General features: G+C 50.9%; 1 protein-coding gene across 4 annotated transcripts in view; it reads left to right on the plus strand.

The window, feature by feature from the left end:
- The window catches only part of Tmcc2 (transmembrane and coiled-coil domain family 2), a 38,908-nt gene that overhangs the window by 14,916 nt on the left and 4,086 nt on the right, over nt 1-19,906 (plus strand). For 3 of the 4 annotated variants that reach the window (XM_048430711.3, XM_048430713.3, XM_048430712.3), the window contains one exon: nt 18,741-19,681. In XM_048430711.3, coding sequence (XP_048286668.2) covers nt 18,741-19,681 — 941 coding nt within the window. Of the gene's footprint in view, nt 1-8,708; nt 8,930-18,740; nt 19,682-19,906 lie in introns of those variants that run through there. The other variant, XM_048430714.3, reaches the window with a different exon arrangement.

A 19,906-nucleotide genomic window follows, 5' to 3' on the forward strand; every position in this document is an offset into this window, starting at 1 on the left:
GTCCTGGGGAGAGATCCAACCTGGAGGCATAAATTTGGGAGGTGTCAGCATATAGATAGCATTTAAAACGATGGGACTGCATTTGCAAGCCTGGCTTCTGCTGGGAGAAGTGTGCAGTAAGAGGGAGGACTGGATGCACTTGGCTGACAGGGTGTGGCCTTGTGAACCCGAGAGCTGGGGGCACCCAGCAGCTGCCACCAGGTTTTTCAGCCCTTCATGAGAAAGTTCTGTATGTACAGCAACAGCCGGGTCCACCTCTCATGGGTGAGTGAGTGAGTATGTTTAAAAATTTTAGTTGCAATAGCCTGTCACATGAGGGGCTTGAGTTTGGATGGAGGGGTGATCATTGAGACCTCCAGTTAATTGTGGTGCCCCTAGAGTTCTCCAACTGCCTGAGAAAGACGGGGAATATGTGGACAGTAGGCTCCTTCAGAAACCGGTGGTGATTGCTGTTTGGGAATGAGGGACCTGAGGTCCTTTGGGTAGGTGTGCCAGTTGGACAGCTTTCTGGGGGCTTTTTTGCCCTACTGTTTATCTTGACACCATGTCTGGATAATGTGTAGAAGGAGGGAGTTTCTTCTTGATATGTATGGAAGACCAAACCCAGAGCCTTGGGTGACCTCTCTGGGGGATGGCTGGGGAAATGGTTGGTTGTTATTAGTTGTCATATGGGTGCTGGGAATTGAACCAGGGTCCTCTGGAAGACCAGTCAGTGCTCCCAACTACTGAACCATCTCTCCAGCCCCATCTTTCCTATTCTTTTGTTTTGCTTTGTTTTTTAAGATTTAACTTTTCCTTAATCAATTAATTTTAGGCAGGGTCTCACTGTGTAGCCTTGGCTGGCCTGAAACTCACTATGTAGACCAAGTTAGCCTTGAACTCTTAGACATCTACCTGCCTCATCCTGAAATTAAAGGTGTGTGCCTGGCTTCTTATTTGGAACTTTCAGCTTTGCTACTGTTTACCTGGTCCACCTTTATAACAGTGCAGTTGGCAGAGCAGATGCCATTATTTCATAAGTGAAGGCTGAATCCTCCGAAGGGGAGGGGCTGCAGGTTCAGGCTGTCCAGCTAGGTCCTGGCAAAGAGGCATTGTTTCTTCCTAAGGTATAGACTGTCCGGACCTAGAGCTGTCCCTCTAGAAATAGGTGTGGCCCTGGGGGTCTCGAGGAGAGGAGAGAAGTGCCTCCCTGTCCTTGGAAGAGGGATCTTCTAGCCACCTTAAAGCTCGAGGCCCCATCATCTGACTCTCCAGACCCAGAGGCCATTGGCTGGTATGAGAAGCGTGTGGTTCCACTCTCTTGCTCTGGGTATGAATAGGAAGTATTCTTCTCTCTAGTAAACACAGCCCACATGCTCTCTTGCAGACTCCCTGGCTATTACTAGCATCTATTTTTAATTCATAAGCCTCCCCTACTCCCCACACCCCTCACCATTGTTTGCAGCTCACTCCAGCTGGCTCTCAGACCAGGGCACCCTGGTAGGGCTTGAGTTACCAAAACATCCCGGAGGCAGCTAGGGCTCCTGACGGACCCTGCCGAGGCTTACACAACACCCACTCGGAGAAAGCAGGGGGCTTGAAGGAGCAGGGAGTGGCAGAGACAGGTGGGGGCTCACATAATAGCAATTCAGGCCTGATAGTGGGAGCTGAACTCTCATTAGTCCCTCCAGATCCAGCTAACTAAGCTCTGCCTTTGGTTGTTTCCCTATTAAAAACAAACACCGTTCCCCCTGAGCCCCACCCTTCTGCTTTCCATTCTGCGTGTGACACTAAGAAAGGTCACTGCACTCGGTCTGACATATGTCAAGTAGGGGAAAATCATCTGTCAGTGTACGGGGGGCATCACAAGTAAGGGTAACATTGTGCGTGACTCCGACTTCTGGGAATGGGCCCTGGGGCATGGACAGGGAGCTATTAGCAGGGTTAGGCCTCTTGGCTCCTTGGAAAGAAGAGGGGACGTGCTTCCTACTCCCTCCCTATCTCTCTTTCATTTCCTTTTCTCTCTTTTCAAAAACAGCTCCTTGAAAATGTGGGGTTGGAAGCTTCCCATCCCTTTGTTTCTTCTCTTCGTGTCTGTTTGGGCATCCCTCAGAACCTCTCCATACTCCTACCCAGATTTGCCCATCCTGGACCAGTGTTAGGCATGTCATACTGGAGGCTGATGAGGAGAGAATGACACAGGAGCCAGCTGTGTGACTAGTTTCTGACCTTGGCCTGGTCCTGCCTTCCCTTCTGTCCTGTGTGATTGAGGAGTCATGAAGGCCAGGGTCTGTGCAGCCTTGAGAGAGTCGTATGGCCAGTAAACTCTTTCCTGCTGCCCCTGGGGTAGGTTGGGGTGAGAGAGTAGGTTCTCCATAGTCATAAGGTGTAAGGAGAGGTGAGATTCTGTCCTGCCTGGTCAGTTCACTCTAACTTGGAGGTGTTATCTCTAGTGCCAGACAGTGGAGGGAGAAGCGGTGGGGTGCAGCTCATCTCCCAGCCCAGGGCAGATTGAGGACATCCTGTGCACTTTCTACCAGATTTATCCAACAGCAAAATTTCCCTACCCCATGTAAATAAGTTCCCTGTTTACTTCCAGGATGGTGAGGGAGGGGGCCCACCCTTAGCCCCACCTCTTGCCAAGAAGACTGAAGTTTTGGCAGACACCCAGGGGCCCTGGTTTATTTATGTCTAGCAGTCTGCTGGCTCAGTGGTGGGTGGGGCTGCCTGCTGAGAGAGGTTTCCAAACATGTCCCCTAGGCATTGGGGGCCCAGAGACTACTCACCCATGAGGCCCCTGATGTCCTAGGCCTGGCTACACAGGGGCTGTGGTGACTCTGCTCTTGGCTCACACCACTTCAGCTTATTCACACAGCGACAACCCCTTCCCATATAGCACTGCCACCTCCCAAGTGGGACAGCCACTCACATGGTCACCCAGGTGTCTGAGGAGAACAACAGCTACCACCCGCATGCCCTGTTCTCCTCTGTCCCCTCTCCTATTTCCCCCTTTTCCTCTCTGTCTGGAAGGTCCTTGCACAAAAGAAGAGCCAGAGACCACTGTCCCACTCCTTGAAGGACCCTTTGAGAGTATGTAGGGCTTCCAGGCACTCACCAAGCCAAGATTAGCAGGCTCTGCTTTGCTTTGAACCATTCCTTCCTTGCTCAGTAAACCCCGAGTCCCCTGCTGCTTCTGTGTACCCTGTTGTGCCTGGAGAACCAAGGCCTTACTGTGATTTTTACCCCTCCACCTTGTTATGGTTCTGCTTAGACATGAGAAGGGCCAAAGAATGAAGACTGCACTTGACTCCAGAGGTCATAACAGCCCCAGCCCCTTTTCTTTCAGAACCAAAGTTGGGATCACTTGTCCCGGCACATGGCACATGTCTCCCTTTGCCTTTGTCCTACCCCCACGGGCATCCTTTCTGGGTGGAAATACTCTGCCCTCCTGATTAACTCTGGATTCTGGAGCATACAATTGCCTGGGATACTGTGTGTGGGTTAGACAACTGTTACCTAACCCCTTGTTGCTAAGCTCAGGCCCGAGCCTTGTGGGAGATGAGCTCTTTGTCTGCGGCCCATGGGGCCGAGACGATGCCAGTCTAGACACAGGTAGGACACTACAGCCAAGGCTCCATCCCCTACCTCTCTCAGCCTTGGCTCCTCAGGGTGTGGGTGTCAGCCCCAGCCAGGGGTGGTAACAGTCAGCAGGAAGTAGAACTCTGTCATCGGGCTCCAGACTATGTGGAGCCAGCACTGGGATGTGGGCATGGGCCACGGGAGTTGGCACACATCTCCTAGCTACCTAGCACACTCTTCCCTGCATTCGCCACATCCATGAGATAAGAAACATGACCTTGGTCCCTCGGCGCCAGGTGAGGCAATGGAAATACAGTACCCTTAACCTGATCCCTGCATCTGTGTCTTGTTCTAGATGCAGTTCGTACTTTCTGTCTTTATTCCCTGCAGGGCAGAGGGCTCTGGAATAAAAACAGAGGAACAGAATACGTGCCATTGCAACCCTCTGAGGATTCTCAGAGAATCAGGGGCTTTCCTGAGCTAGGGTGCTGAGGTTATGGTAATGCCTTCCCCACCTCTCCTTTTCCTCCAGGGACAGGTGTCAGGGTGTCACAAACAGGTCATCAGGCAGATCTTACTGGCCCTTGCCCCTCAAATATATGGAGGTTCTCTCTGGCCTCCCTACAAGTCTGGTTTCCAGTGTATACCTTCCCTCTTCCTTACGGCTCTCCTGACACCCCCACCCTCATCCCAGAGCTGGCCTGCTACCCACAGCTCGTGAATAATTCAGCATGTTCAGCAAAAGCTAAATCAGATCCATAGCGATACTGTGATCAAGAGGCCCCCTTGGGGTGGCTGGAAAGGCGAACCCTGCCCTGGAAAGACAGGGGCCCTGTAATATTAACGTCATTATATAAGGTTTCATCGCCTCCTGAGACAGCGACTTCAAACCCAAATGTTACTGGGGCCCTGTTCCTGTCTGCTTATTTCTTGGGGACTCAGTGGCCTTGTAGGCATGCTTCTGGGACATGCTGGTGCCAACAGTCCGTCAAACAGCATGCCATAGTTTGCAGAATGCTTTTGTGCATATTTCTTGTTTAATCATATCAGCTCCGGTGGTAAGCTCAGAGCCCTGGAGTCAGCGGGAGCCTACAGGAATTGTGTTTCAATCCTCTGCTTTACAAAAAAATTGTTCTCAATTATTTGTGGCAAATGGGGCTGGATGGAGGGTACTTTGTGTCCTAAAAATTGTGCAGAAAGGAGATGCCTTTTCCTCTGGGTCACTTTCTTCAGGACCTATTTCCCATAAGCCCTCCTCTGGGGAGCAGAGGACAGTAAAGGAATTTGTTTGGCCTAATCATGAGCCAGATATATGGCTGTTTCCACTGACCAGGTTCCCAAGAATTACAAGGCCTTCCCCCACCCCCACCCCAGAGTATCTGAGGCATTAGATCATCCAAGGCCCCGGGTAGAGGAGACACCTCCTCCCTCCATGAAAGCAGCTGAAAGGTCTCATGGTGTAAACACGCCAATGCTGTGCTGTGGCCTCCCGCTCGATAGACCTTCTGTTTGCTCCTGCAGCTCTGAGGGCTGTATCTCTCCTGTACTCCCAGAGTGCACACCTGCCTTGATCTCCGCAGTTCCCACCGAACAATACCAACCATTCTCTTGTCTTCCCAGGGGAAAACTGTTCCTAATGGTGACCTGGTTAGGTTTGAAAGTAAGGGTGGGACAATGACCTCCCTGGCCCTTGTTTTCAGCAGAGGCCTAGTGAACATCAGGGCAGCTGTTAGCCTCCCAAGAAGGAGCCCTCGCTGTGGCTTTGCTCACCACACAACATATGCAGCCCAGGATATTTTTAAGGCCTTACCTTGCCTTCTAAGATACTAAATTTAGTTGCTTCTCACCATTGTACTCAGGCTTCCCACTCTGTAGGATGTGAACTCTGCTGACCGAGCTTTTGATTTTATTTGTGTTCTATGGTACTAGGGAATCAAATCCAGGGCTTCTTGCATGTTAAGCAGTTACTCTACCACTGAGCTGTACCCAACCCTGTTTTTATTATATTTTTAAGAGAAAAAAAGTAAATAGTATCACTTTTTGCAGGAGGGAGAGAACGGTAATATAAATAAGGCAGAGGAAAATAAGGAAGTAAGGGCTTGATATCAAAATTAAATGACGAGGAAGTATGGGGCGTAAGAAGAAGCCAAATGAGGAAGAAGCCAGGGTGAAAGAGAGCTGAACCCTGCCAGGCGTGGAGAGCAGTGTGACTTCAGGCCCCTGGCTCCACCAGCTCCCCGATCAAGGACAATGCGGGCCTGTCTATTGCCCCCAGACTTAACTCTGTGTGGAAAAGATGAGGCCAGACACCCGCAGCTCTAGCTCAGCTGCTCGGGCTGTAAGCCAGTGGTAAGCCCCTACCATGGCACTGTCTCTTCCTCAGCCATACCGTAGAGGAAGTAACCAAGAGGGATGACCAAGACTTACAGGAAGTATGCACAGTGGCGTTCACCCAGCAGCACATTTTCTTTGCGAAAGGAAAGTTGCTTGATGACTTGCTTGATGGCTTGTGTCCTTTCGGGGGCATTACTTGAATTACTTGTGGTGGCTCCCCCTGTTTGTTCCCGTCTCAACTTCCCTTCAGATGACAGCTACTTTTCTGTCCCAGGCTAAGTCTTGGAGGTACCGTCTAGAATACTGTGATGTGTGCGTGGGTTTACACACTCACATGTGGTGAGGGGTGCTCAGTTCTAGCAACCTCTTTCAGTGAGGCCGGCAGTGTGTCAGCCTCTGTGGACACAGCCGCATGGCTTCCGAGGCCCAGCTTACATGCTCTCCCCATGCCCCGCTTGGCTTCTTGGCCTCATCCTGCAGGCCCCCAGTGGGTACACCTGACTCCTTTGTGGCTATGAAGAAGTATGGCTAGTACCTGTCCAGGCTACATAGCTTGTGGGTAGCAGGGTAAGGATCTCTACCAGCCATTCTGACTCCCAAGCACTGCCAGGCTACTGGCAAGTTTATTCAGCATCCCTGGAGCCCATTCTATACATATCTTCCTGCCAGACATATTCACCTTCAACCCTTCCCATTCACATCCCTCCCCTTGTAACTGTGAATACTTCCAACCAAAGTTTTAGAGCAACTATGGAACCAAGCTTGAAACCCAAGGTCATAAATGTTCCCCGCTGCTCCTCTTGGCAGATTCAGGGTCTCTGCTCGTGGATAAGGACAAGGACACCATCACAGAGGAAAGTGCCCTCTGCCTGCTGGCTTGCCAGGCCACACTGCCCTGGTCACCATGTGTTCCTTTTCTCTTAGAGACTGCGGGTTCATCCCTTGACCCCTTCCCGCCCTCTTCCTGACTGTCACTGTGATGGTCGCTCCAGGAGTGGAGCTGAAATGTCCCATTGGGGGGGGGGGGCAGTTTTCCCCATGGCTATCTTAATGCAATGTGGCCTAGCAAAAAGCTGTTTCTGTGGTTCTTAGCTTTCTGGGTCAGAAAGTCTGGGAAGAAAGTTGTCATTCAGAGACAACCCCAGTCTTAGCCTGCTCCCAACCTCTGTCTCCTGTGGCCCCTGCCCCCTCTTGCTCCTCTTTTGTTTGTTTGTTTGGTTGGTTGTTGTTGTTGATAAGAAAAAGGTTCTGGCCAGTGAGATGGTTCAGTGGGTGAAGTAAAGGTCCCTGCTGCCAAGATTGATGACCTGAGTTATAGAAGGAGAGAGTAATCAATGCCAGCAAGATCTACTCCGCCCTCCACATGTGTGCTGTGGCACGTGTGCCCACACACATACATACCCTACACACAAAGATAAATAAACAAATAAAATGTAACTTAAAAAGGGAAGTTCAGAAAGAGACGGACAAGGGGGCACCTCAGAGGACATAGGATTTTCCTAGGTAATCATGGGACGCGTAAGACCTTAAGACCAGAAGGCATGCTGTGCTGGTGTATATACTGAGCCCGCTACACTCTCCCAGCTAGGCAGCCCCCAGGTGGTGCAGTCTAGACCCCTGCACCTCTACTCACGTGGGTCTGGAGCCACCGGTACGTCTGTCATCCCTCATATACTGTCCTCATTGTCCATACTCTGGCGAACCAGGGCTCCTCCCAGTGATGCAGGCTGAAAGTAAACTCGGCTCTTTACAAGCCATGGTGGGAAATATCAAGCAGTTATAGACTTGGTGTTGTTCGTTGAAGTTGTGAAATTTGATGTGAACCATTGAAGTGGTTTGGCCAATAAATATGTAGATATATATGTATGTAACAATTTTGTAAGGAGGGTTTTATGGGAGGTTTTAGAGAGAGGAAAAGGAAAAGGAAAAAATATATAATTATATTATAATCTTGAAAAATAAAGAAATAATTTTTAAGAATCTTAGCTTGGGGGTTGGAGAGGTTAAGAGCACTTTGCTCTTCCAATGAACCTGAACTTGGTTCCCAGCGCCCACATCAGGTAGCTCTCAACCCCCTATAATTCCCCTTTCAGGGAATTCAGTGCCTCTGGCCTCCACAGGCACCTGCTTTCACATGCACACCACACACACACACACACACACACACACACACACACACACACATATACTTTAGATTTTTTTTTTAATTTAAAAATCTTAACTTGGTGAAGCCCAAAAGGAGGGGACAGGGAAGAGATATCTCGAGGGTAAGAACTTGTTGCTACCTAGGATGGACCCACTGCAGAGAACTTTCATTAAAAGAGATAGTCAGCTGCCGTTACTGTTAGTGTCAAAGGAGACTAGCCTTGTGCTGGCCACAGGAAGGGACCCAGATAACCATAAGGGTTACTCCTTTCCTTCCTATAGTTTAATATGGACAACAAGACTTTATATTAATGACTGTTATGCAGAAGGAACAGTACTTATCAAAGTACTGTATAAACAGAGAGGTCGTTTATGAAAGTAGGAACTGCGTGGAGTTTCCCCTGATCCTATAGACCAGAGATGGACCCAGTCACGGGAGACCCATGTAATGTGTCTAGCCAGCCTCCTCAGAAACCCCTAAGTCATCAGCTGACACATGTTTGTAGAGTTTCCAAGACCCCTGGGTGGGGGATTCCTGGTCTCAGTGATTTTGGCTGCAAACCCTGGCATTGGCTCCTAGAGATAGCACGGGGCCCTTCTTATCTCTTGGAACCTTCTTGAACTTGGGACTGCCCCATCAGCATGTTCCACATTGACTTTCGGTATTTAAGCCCTGTGTGCTTCTGGGGGCTCACATGAGTGCAGAGTCTCGGAATGGACATTCTGCCTTGGGAAGCTTGCTGGTAGAGAGACAGGTAGACCCAGGACTGGCTTCTCCAGCTTCTTCCTCACCACTTGCTGTCCTCGACCGTGGCCCTCTGGCCCCCTCTGCTGACTGACAGGATTTCCTACTGGGACCGCACAGATGAAGTCCAAGGAAAAAGGAACTGCTGTGAGTTTGTGTCTTTGTTGTACCCTGGGTGGTTCCTGCCTGGGCAGTGCTGGGGGACAGGACGTGGGGAGTAGGAAGCTGAAGCTGGGAGGGAGCCACAGCGGTGTCCAGAGCAGGGTGGCTTCATGGGACACAGTCTCAGAACAGAGCGATTCCCTTATTGAGGCTGCTGATGTCTCCAGGCCTTTATTGGGGATTCTGGGTTAGAAGTGACTGTGCTTTAAGCCACAAAACAGGGAGAAAAGAGGAGAATTCCTGAGAGGGACCCCTTCTGGAAGACATACTTCCATTACGAGCTGAAGTTGGGAGTTGGTGCAGCTGAGCAGCTGTGGGAGGGTTTCTGATCACCGGGGAGATTCTTAGATGCAGAAATGGGAGGAACTAGTCCATGTCTGTCCGGTGGGTGAACAGTTACTTGTCCTATATTTTCCTGTGACTTCCCACCTTCTGCATGCAGCTCTGCCAGTCTCACTAGGACATCCTCCTACACACTGGGCTGGGGAGAGGTCCCTAATCACCACCCGATACTCCCGCTGGATAGACTGCCATATTTCCTGCCAGATGGGAAAGAGCGCCCTGGGGGAGGAGGAAATCTAGAGCAATCCATCCCTAATCCCTGGCTGGGCCTCTTGTAGACGGGAGATGGCGGCTGCAGAGCCTGGGAGTTCGGGCACACCTGCTCTCAGGCCCCGATTCCCAACAGCCAGCCCAGTGCTGCCCAGGGACTGGGAGCCTGGGAGCCTGACACTGCCCTCAGACAGCTGGGGCCTTAAAGCTCCTGGCACCTCTTCGCCAGCACGGCCTTGGGAAACGGTATCCACACAGGTGAGGCTCTGGGTCAGGAGAAGGAAAGACTTTTCATGGGGGAGATGGAGTGGGGTTATAGAACGAAGGACAGCCATTTCTAGAGCTCGCCAGGCAGCAAGCTCCCCAGAACCAACCTCTCTCCTGCCCAGTTACAGAGAACTCTAGATACAGGAGAGCTGGCATGCCATTAAATACAAGGGGTGCTTCTAGTCACGGTTGCTCTGTATTCAGAAGCAGTGGCAGGGAGAAGGAAATGGAGAGGTTCTGGGAGCATTGACCCCCATGGACCAAAGAAAGTTCAGGACTATAGTGTTCGGCTACTGGAGAATCAGAGGATGGAAAATGAAAGACCAGCCTCAGCGTCTCAACCAAGAGTCTATGCTCTGCAGAGAAGGAAAGAGAACAGTGGGCGTTTATGTGGACAAAAGAGCTTTGTCCTCGGGAGGGTCAGAACTGAAGGGAGGATGGAGTTACAACTGCAGCCAGGGAGCAGCATGAACAGAAAGGGTCACAAGCCCAGGTGGAGCTGAGATCAGGCCCTCCACCAGCACTGCAGAGTTGTCCCTTAGGTGCAGGGCGGGCCTGTGGGCTGCAGAACGCATGGTGATGAGAGGCAGCTGGCTGCACTGCTGCCTTGAGATGGATGGGTGCTGCGTGGAGAAGGGGTGTGTCTGTGCGCAGTCTGCCCTCAGCAGTCCCCTTGTAGAAGGGAGAAATGGGAGGGGGCGTGCGTTGTTTCCTCGTGTGGCTGGAGACTTGCTGTGGGACTGTTTCCACCTCCCTCTCACATAGACAAAGCTCTTTGTGTGCCCTGTTGAATAGCTGAGCATCTGACCTCCTGACCCCTGGAGACAGGACTCTAAGGCCTCCAGGGATTTCCCCCACACCTTCCCGTTGCCCACCTGGGAGTACTTGGGTCAGTAAGATGATCCATCCAAAGCTGGATTAAACATTTCTATGTGCCCCATATGTTCCCACTGGGAAGAAAGAGCCACCAGCCAAATAAGGTGGTATCTGCCATATTGGAAGAGGAGCAGCCCTGACTGCAGGACCTGGGGCTGGGTGGGATAGTCTTCCCCTCTGCCCTGGCCGTAGTAATGTCAGGTGCCTTCTCTCAGTTTGGCCTTAAGGCCAAACTGCCTCTTTGAGACTGGAGGATTTTAGCTGGTCACATGCTTTCCTCTCCATCCTGAGCTGGATTTACCTTCTTTCCCCCGGGACTTAAGTTTTATTAAGGAAATCAGTGTTCTCCATCCCAAGAGAGTTTATAGAATAAGAGTCTCTCTGGGACAGCAGGGAGCTGGTCCAAGCACCTCTGCTGAATCACTGCCGAGTCACTAGTCCTGACAGCCTTGCCCCACCCCCAGTCTGCATATCCACTGCGCTCTGACACGGTGGAAGCCTGGACCCAGCCTTCAGGAGCAACTCATCTATGTGTGGCGGCAAGGCACAGAGATAGATCAGAGTGAACGCCGGGCCTAAAGGGGGGAATAGGAGATTGAAAGATCTGTTTATTTGCTTCTTTTGTCTTCATTATTGTCCTCTCCCTCCTCTCTCCCCTCTCCTCCTCCTAAGAGGAGCCTTACTGTTGTCTTTCCAACTGGACATGCCAGCCCACTATGGGTACCCTGGGCTGCCTGCCCCAAGGTAAGAGGAAATTATGGATCCACTTGGGAACACAGACAGGAAGCATGGACTCCTCACAAGCAGTGGTTCTTTCTTTCTTTCTTTCTTTCTTTCTTTCCTTAAAAAAAGACTTTATTTATCTATTTATTTATGTATTACGTATGCAATGTTCTGCCTGCATGTCTGCCTGCAGGCCAGAAGAGGGCACCATATCTTATTATGGATGGTTGTAAACTACCATGTAGTTGCTGGGAATCGAACTCAGGACCTCTGGAAAAGCAGCCAGTGCTCTTAACGGCTGAGCCATCTCTCCAGCCCAACAGTGGTTATTTCTATGGCCTGTGTGCATATACTGCTAAAGAAAGAAAACAAGGATTCACATAGCAACTACCTCTCCCTCCCTTTCTAAAGTGTTCTTAAACTCACTTTCTGTCCTGAAAGCGTCTGCCATTTGTCTGCCAACTTCCAGGATTCCAGCTGCTGGACTGTCATGCAGTGGGGAGGGCAAGTGTCCCATGGCCAGGTTAACACAAGGACTCAGGCCCAGGAGGAGGTGAGAACCTCAGAGGGCAATGGGAGCCAAGGCTGGGGAAGCCCTGATCAAGGCGCTCCTGTAATGTGGCAGTGTGCCCAATCCAGTTTCAGTTGTGTTGCTGAAAGTGGGCAGGGAGACAGGTCTGTGCACTGCCCGAGCTAAGTAGACAGGGTGCCCAGATCTTCATGGACCGTGGGGAGAGCTCACTGAAGCCAAGACAGAAACAGGAAAAACTGGCCCCAGAGACTCAGAAAACACTCTAGCTCTGTCTTCCCCAGAACCTTCATCACTGTGTCTTAAACTTCAGTCTATAGCTGTAGCCCTGGCTAGTAAGCTATAGCCAGGACCATGAAGGACCATGTCATGGATTCCCCTGTTCATGAGATTTCATCCCACGTCAGGTATTTATAGTGACCAATTTTCCTCAGTCGCGGGAGTGGGGTCATGCCATGGGGCTTCTGCTCGAGAGGTGGTACTGGCAGCTGGTGTAAGCTGAGGAAAACTCTACACCATTTGGAAAGGGCTTTGCAGCCAACCCCTCCTCCAAACCTGGGGCCTGGAGTCTCCCCCCGCCGCTGGCAGGCACTGAGTCGCTGTTGTGCCTCTCCTAGTGCCTAGTCTGGGAGAGAGCTGTTCTGGCAGGGATTCAAGGTCCGGGTGCCCACTGCAGGCCTCTCTGATGTGGCTGGATCCCTCCCACCCATGTTCAGTGCATGACCATTACCTCCTCTGAGTTCAAATCTTTATGATCCTCAGGGAGACCTGATACCCATTAGGGTCTCACTCCCATTTCTTCCCTCCCCCAGCGCCCAGCAACTGCTAATCTGCAGATTAGCACTGTGGAGGCTCCCATAGTGGGACCATTCAGCATGTAGCCTCTACTGAGCAAACCGCTTTTTAGACTCGTCTATGTTCTGGCATGATCAGAATCTCATTCCTTGTGGTAACCAAACAGTCTTCCATTATGTGGAGTCTCTCATTTTGCTAGCCCATTCATTGGTTTAAATGGCCATCTCTGAGTTGTGCCTACCCTTTGGCTACTGGGGAGTGTGCCACTGTGAACTTGTACCAGTGTCTATTTGAATACCATTTTCAATTCCTTTGGTATTGTCATAGTTAGCTTCAACTGTCACTTTGGCACAGTCCAGAGTCCCCTGGGAAGAGGGAACTTCAGTTGAGGAATTGCCTCAATAGGTCAGATTAGTTTTCCTCCTTCCTTTCCTTTCTTTCCTTCCTTCCTTTTTTTTATTTTTGTTTTTGTTGTTTTGTTTTGTTTTGAGACAGGGTTTCTCTATGTAGTCCTGGAGCTTGCTCTGTAGATCAGGCTGGCCTTGAACTCATAAATCCACCTGCCTCTATCCTCTGAGTGCTGGACTTAAAGGCGTGTGCCTCCACGTCCTGGCTGAGGTAATTGCTTAATTGCTAATTGATGTAGGAGCACCAGCCCACTGTGGGTAGCGCCATCCCTAGGCAGGAGGACCTGGGCTGTCTAAGCAAGGAAGCTGAGCAAGCCAGAGGCTCCCACATCGTGCAAGCAGCATTTCCGCGTTGGCTTCTGCTTCAGCCTTGGCTTCCCTCTAGAACGGCCTGTAACCTGTTAGATGAAATCAGCCCTTTCTTCCCCGAGTTGTTGTTGGCTGTGCTGTTTATCATAGCAGCAGGATGGGAACTGGAACAGGTGCACACTCGGAGTTGGATCGGACAGTTATGAGGTAGTTCTGTATTTAACGGTGAGGGACCACCATACTGTTCCCCTCCACTGGCTGCACCATCTCACCTTTTTACCAGCAAAACACAAGGATTCCAGTTTCTACATGTGCTTACTACGCTGATTTGCTTTGTTAAAGGCGTCGCTGGGCAGATGTAATGGCTCAGCGGGTCAAGGCACTTGCAGCCAAGCCTAACAACCTGAGTTCTAGCCCCAGGACCCACATAGGAGAGAACTGACCCCCAAATGTTGTCCTCTGACCTCCACACATGTGCACCTCCAAAATAAACAAAAGTAACTTTAAGAATAAGAAATTTACTATGTGGTTTCCTATTGAATATGCAGTGCCTTAGTCTGTATTTATTTTTAGAAGCATAAATGACTGTACATTTTACATCTATAGCCATAATGCAATTGGTCATTATATTTCCACAGTGTATTAATTGCTACAGAACAGTGAGAAAAGGTTCTGATTTCAGAAATATACAGTTTGAGGGAAAAAAACTAAAACCTTTTGCTTTAGATGCAAATTATCAATTGTTTTTATTATCTATAGAATAATTTATGAATAATTTTCTACATAATGTATATGATAGTGAGCTTTTTATTGAGAACTTCATATATGAATATAATATTTTTCTACCCCCATTCCCTTTCCTCGCTCCCCTGCCACTTTCCCCTCCAAACTTCATGTCCTCCTCCTTTTTAAAACTCTCTGAATCTGCTTAGTACTGCGTGGGTATAGGACCATCTACTGCAGTGTGAGGAGCCTTCGGGGACCACATCCCTGAAGAAGACTTACTCTCCCTCCCCAGCAGCGTCAGTTAGGCGTGAGATTTCATGAGCCCCTTCCTCACCCATGCTGGGAGGGATTTTGTCTGGCTTCATCTTGGCTGCACATCTCTTGTGCATGCTATGCCAGCCACCGTGAGTCGTGTGTGCAAGGGCCCTGTCGTGTCACTGCGGATGTCCACTGCCTCTGGCTCTTGCCTTCTGCCCCCTCCCCCAGGGTTATCTCTGAGCCATCGGGGATGGGGAGTGATGTAGTCATTCACTTAGAGCTGTACAGAGCTGAGAATCCCACAGCCTCTGGTTGACCGGTTGTAGGCCTCTGGATTAATCTCTATCTTCGCACAAAGAAACTTCCCTGATGAGGGTCAGAGATGCACGGACTCTGATTCAGGACTGGTCCACATCCTGCATCTGCAGTTTCCACTGTGGCTGCTGGGAAATCCGTGTTTATTTTTAAGGAACTGCCATACATCCCTTACTTCGTATCTCATTTTATCCTCTGAGAATCCCTTAAAGGAAGTAGGGTTACCCACTTCTTCTAGATCATCTGAAGGCACACAACTGATAGCTGACCAAACCAGGGTTCCAGACTGCTGTCAGATGGCAAACTAGGCCCGTTCCAGTGCCCCTCATAGGCTTGTATCCTGTCACTATTTTTTAATAGAAATTTATGTTATTATTTTGTGTGTTAGCGTTTATCTTCATATGTGTATGTATACATGCATGCCTGGTGTACCCAGAGGTCAGAAGAGAACATCGGATCCCCTAAACTGGAGGTACAGCTGGCTGGGAACCATCATGCAGGTGCTAGGAACCAAACCCAGGTCCCTTGCAAGAGAAGCAAGTGCTCTTAGCCACTGAGGCATCTCTCCAGCTCCACCCACTTTTTTAGGTGCTAGGATTTGAACCCAAGGTCTTTGTATATACTGGGCAAGTACTGGGCCATTTAGCTGCGTCCTAGCCCCCATTCTTCTTTGACAAATCTTATCCATGTGCATTCTCACCACTTGAGGAACTCTCTTCTTTCTTTAACATTCCTTTCCCTATTCAGATATAATCCTTCTTTGTGCCCCTGTGGCTGTCTGCCAGATCCTTGGCTCTCTCTATCCCTTGCTCTGTCTCCCTTCAGTCTTGAAGGGGTCTTGGTGGTGGCTGACTGCTATAATCCCTCCACTGTGGAGGCCAGACTACATAGTGAGTTCCAAGACAACCTAGGCTTGTGTGTATATATCTTTTTTCCGTGTATATATTTCATTCTTTTATGTATGTACCCATAGACATGCACAGTGTGGGCAGAGGTCAGAGGCCAGCTCAGGGGAGTTGGTTCTCTCCTTCCCAGGTGGAGAACGAGTCATTAGTCTTGGCAGCAAGTGCCTTTTACCAGTGCTAAGCCATTTCACCTGTCTCTGTAATTCCCTTTTCCTTGCTTACACGGGATGTAAGACCCCCTCAGTCTCACTATAGGAAATGCCAGCGTAATTGCTTGAGGGTGAGGCCAGGTGTCTCTGGGGACCACTGATAGAAATCCTGAGACCACTCAAGGCAGGAATGTCTCAAGCTGCGGATGTGCAGGGTCTTCCCAGCTGTCCAAGGGTCAGGCCCTGTGGCTAGGTGCTCACTAGGATTCAGATCCTACGTCGTTCCCTCACGCCTGGGTCAGCCCTTAATTTTCTCTTCTGTAGAATGGGAATGGCAGTGTTGCCTGGCTCTTGGATTGTTACCGGGGTTGAAGGGATGAAAGTAGAAATCCTGGCGAACCAACCACACCTGACACAGAGCAGCAGATGGGGGTGGTGCACTGTTGCTGCCTCATTCTGCTGTGGAAGCCATTGGAATGGAAATTTGGGAGGAAAAAAAGACCCTAGAGGGCAAAGGGAATTGATGCCACTTCTCTGGCAGCCTAGCGAGGTGCACCCATGGAGGATGATGGCCTGTGACTGGAGATATGCTAGCGTGAGCCACACAGTTTATACCCCCTGCCAACATACAGTTCTCAGGCAGGATGCCCAAGTTGGGGTCTGGGCTAGAGGACGGAGAAGAGTGTGTATGTGGGGGTGGGAGTGAGGGTAGTCTCTGCTACCTTCGAATGGCGGTGGCATATGCCTATAATCTCAGCACTCGGGAGACAGAGGCAGGTGGGTCTCTGAGTTCAAGGCCAGCCTGGGTCTACAAGAGCTAGTTCCAGGACAACTAGGACTGTTACACAGAGAAACTCTGTCTCGAAAAAACAAAAAACAAACAAACAAGAGTCTTGCTTTGAAAAAAGCTGGTCAGTGGTAGCCCAGGCCTTTAATCCCAGCACTAGGGAGGCAGAGGTAGGTGGATCTCTGAATTTGAGGCCAGCCTGGTTTACAGAGTGAGTTCTAGGACAGCCAGGGCTACCCAGAGAAACCCTGTCTCAGAAAAGCAAAACCTCCCAAAAGGAAAAAAAAAATGGAATTAAAAAAAAAGTCTAGCCTCATTCCTGGGCACTGTACAGCATCCACTCTGACTTTCCTGTGTAAACCAGACAGATGCCTCATGGTGGGGGAAGCAACTGAGAGGAGCCTGGCAGGCAGACGATGTACTGTCCTCCCTAAGTAAGGCATCGCCGCTCTCCCAGCATTCTGCACCCATTCCCATCTGTTCTGTCCACTGGCACCATTCACAAAGAATGAATGGCAGCATGCAGACTGCCAAGCACATTATCATCAGTGCCCATTACCTGCATATTCTTTGTCCCGGGAGGAGATTAAGGACCATCTGTGTTAAGGCCAAGTTCTTTGAGAGTAAAGGCCACATGTTATATAGAGAACTTACTTTGTACAGTTCCATCAATATGGAGTCATATGCTTTGATAGCCCGGCTTGGCTGTAGGCATCACTCCCCAGGAGGAAAATCCACCTAAATTCAGGTCTGGCATTCATCATGTGACTATGGGACGCCATCCAGGTAACCCGCCCATGGAATTTGAGAGTAGGTGTGAGTACACCCATTGTACAGGCAGAGATGCAGAGGCTCCGGAAAACCAGAGAGGCTGCAGGGAGTGACAGGCGCAGGAGTCTTAAGTCCACGAGGAGGAGACAGACCTCAGGATGGATGGCTTTGGGAGGACATGGTTTGGAGGAGAGTCCTGAGGCACACACACCTGCTGGGAGGGTGAGGGGACATGAAGGGACACCCAAATCCAGGAGGAAAGCCCTTACTTCAGGAGATTGTCCTCTTGGCATCCTTAGGGGATCCTAAAAGGAGCCTTTTCCCTGCCTCCTGAGTTTGCCAGTGCTGTGGTCATAGGTGGTGTTCTCCGGTAACTTCTGCCTGTAGTTAGCTCTGTCTGCTTCCAGCATGTGTGACAAGGCTGCTTTCTTTTGTTTAATCCTGTCTACAACATGGCATTCACCTCTCCCCTCCCCCTCCCTGCCCCGTGATCTGATCCAGCTTGCTTCTGTTGTGTAATGATAAGGGACTCAGCTGCCAACAGTGGTCTGGGGTTAGTGGGCTCCAGGCCTGCCCACAGATCTATCTCGAATTCAGTATCTTCCCTGCCCTTTCCTTCTGATCCCCTGCCTCATCTTTTCTCAGATCTCTCCCCTGTTTGTCTGAGTTTGTACCACACTGATGCATTCAGGAAGCCTGCCTGCCTGCCTGGTGGGGAGAGGAGAGGCTCTTGCCTTCCTTTCTGCACATTCTCTCCCTTCTCAGTTCTTTCAGACTCCTGGCCTCTAGTGGCCTCTGAGTTACCTCTGGGCCTTTAGACTTCAAGGACCTGCCCAGTAGGGTGGGTGGGTGTGCTCTCTTCCCCAGTTCTGGGAGAGTGGGAGAGGTTGAGTGTTCCCACCGTCATGAGTCAGAGGAGATTGCTGATACCCTCGGAGAGCAGGAAGGTAACAAAAGGGCTGTGAACAGGGCTAGTGATCTTTGCAGCTGTGTTAGTGAGAACGGGGTATGAGGCTGGAAGGCACGGGTCTACAAGTGGGCTTTCATAGCTCCGAAGGAGATGCATGGTCAGACAAGAGCCTAATTAAGAGACTGAATACAGAGAGACAGCTGAGCCCATCTCTGGTCTCGGGGCCAGAGGGTCTGTCTTTTCATGGTCGTGTGTCTCCAAGTTACTTGCTAGAACACCCTGCTCCAAAGACAAAGTAGATGTGCCTAGACTTCATTTCAGAGAGAAAGCTCTTCATAAGGGTAATGCTGGCATGCAGCTGTGGGGCCTGCTGTAGAAACTTAGGCTCTTCCCCTAAGTTCTCCTTCATCCTGCATCTGTTGGCCAGGTGGAGAAGCCACACCCAAGGGTGGCTGGGTCTACACTGACAACCCTGCTGAGCTCCCTCCCGTGTCTCACGATTGGTTCTCCTCCCCAGGGTGACAAGGGAGATCTTGTGGCCCTGAGCCTCCCCTCTGGCCCTGGCTACGGTGACACTGATGGCCCCATCAGTCTGGACGTGCCAGATGGAGCGCCCGACCCCCAGCGGACTAAAGCTGCCATTGACCACCTGCACCAGAAGATCCTGAAGATCACGGAGCAGATCAAGATCGAGCAGGAGGCGCGGGATGATAACGTGGCGGAGTACCTGAAGCTGGCCAACAACGCGGACAAGCAGCAGGTGTCGCGCATCAAGCAGGTGTTTGAGAAGAAGAATCAAAAGTCGGCGCAGACCATCGCCCAGCTGCACAAGAAGCTAGAGCACTACCGCCGGCGCCTGAAGGAGATAGAGCAGAACGGGCCCTCGCGACAGCCCAAAGATGTGCTGCGCGATATGCAGCAAGGGCTGAAGGATGTGGGCGCCAACATGCGTGCCGGCATCAGTGGCTTCGGGGGTGGCGTGGTGGAGGGTGTCAAAGGCAGTCTCTCTGGCCTCTCGCAAGCTACCCATACTGCAGTGGTGTCCAAGCCCCGGGAGTTCGCCAGTCTCATTCGCAACAAGTTCGGCAGTGCCGACAACATCGCCCACCTGAAGGACCCTATGGAAGATGGGCCCCCCGAAGAGGCAGCCCGGGCGCTGAGTGGCAGTGCCACATTAGTGTCCAGCCCCAAGTATGGTAGTGACGATGAGTGTTCCAGCGCCAGTGCCAGCTCGGCTGGGGCGGGCAGCAACTCTGGGGCTGGGCCTGGAGGTGCACTGGGGAGCCCTAGATCCAACACTCTTTATGGTGCCCCTGGAAATCTGGACACTCTGCTGGAGGAGCTGCGGGACATCAAGGATGGCCAGTCACACCTGGAGGACTCCATGGAGGACTTGAAGACTCAGCTGCAGAGGGACTACACCTACATGACCCAGTGCCTGCAAGAGGAGCGCTACAGGTGGGTACCTCTTGGCTTCCCAGCTGCGGGTGGGCCCAGTGGGAAAGGAAGGAAGCTGTTCTGAGCTTTGGAGGCCACTGGAGAAGCATCCAGAAGGGTCTTGCCATGCCAGGAGGAGCCCCTGAGGAGCTTTCTCCAGGCTGGAACAGGGATCACCAGATCTCTGGAACGAAGGTTCTGCCCGTCTCGGGATACTTTTTAGATCAGTGGTTCTCAACCTTCCTC

This window comes from Myodes glareolus, chromosome 5 (assembly GCF_982192425.1).
Source record: "Myodes glareolus chromosome 5, mMyoGla1.1, whole genome shotgun sequence".
Lineage (NCBI taxonomy): Eukaryota > Metazoa > Chordata > Mammalia > Rodentia > Cricetidae > Myodes > Myodes glareolus.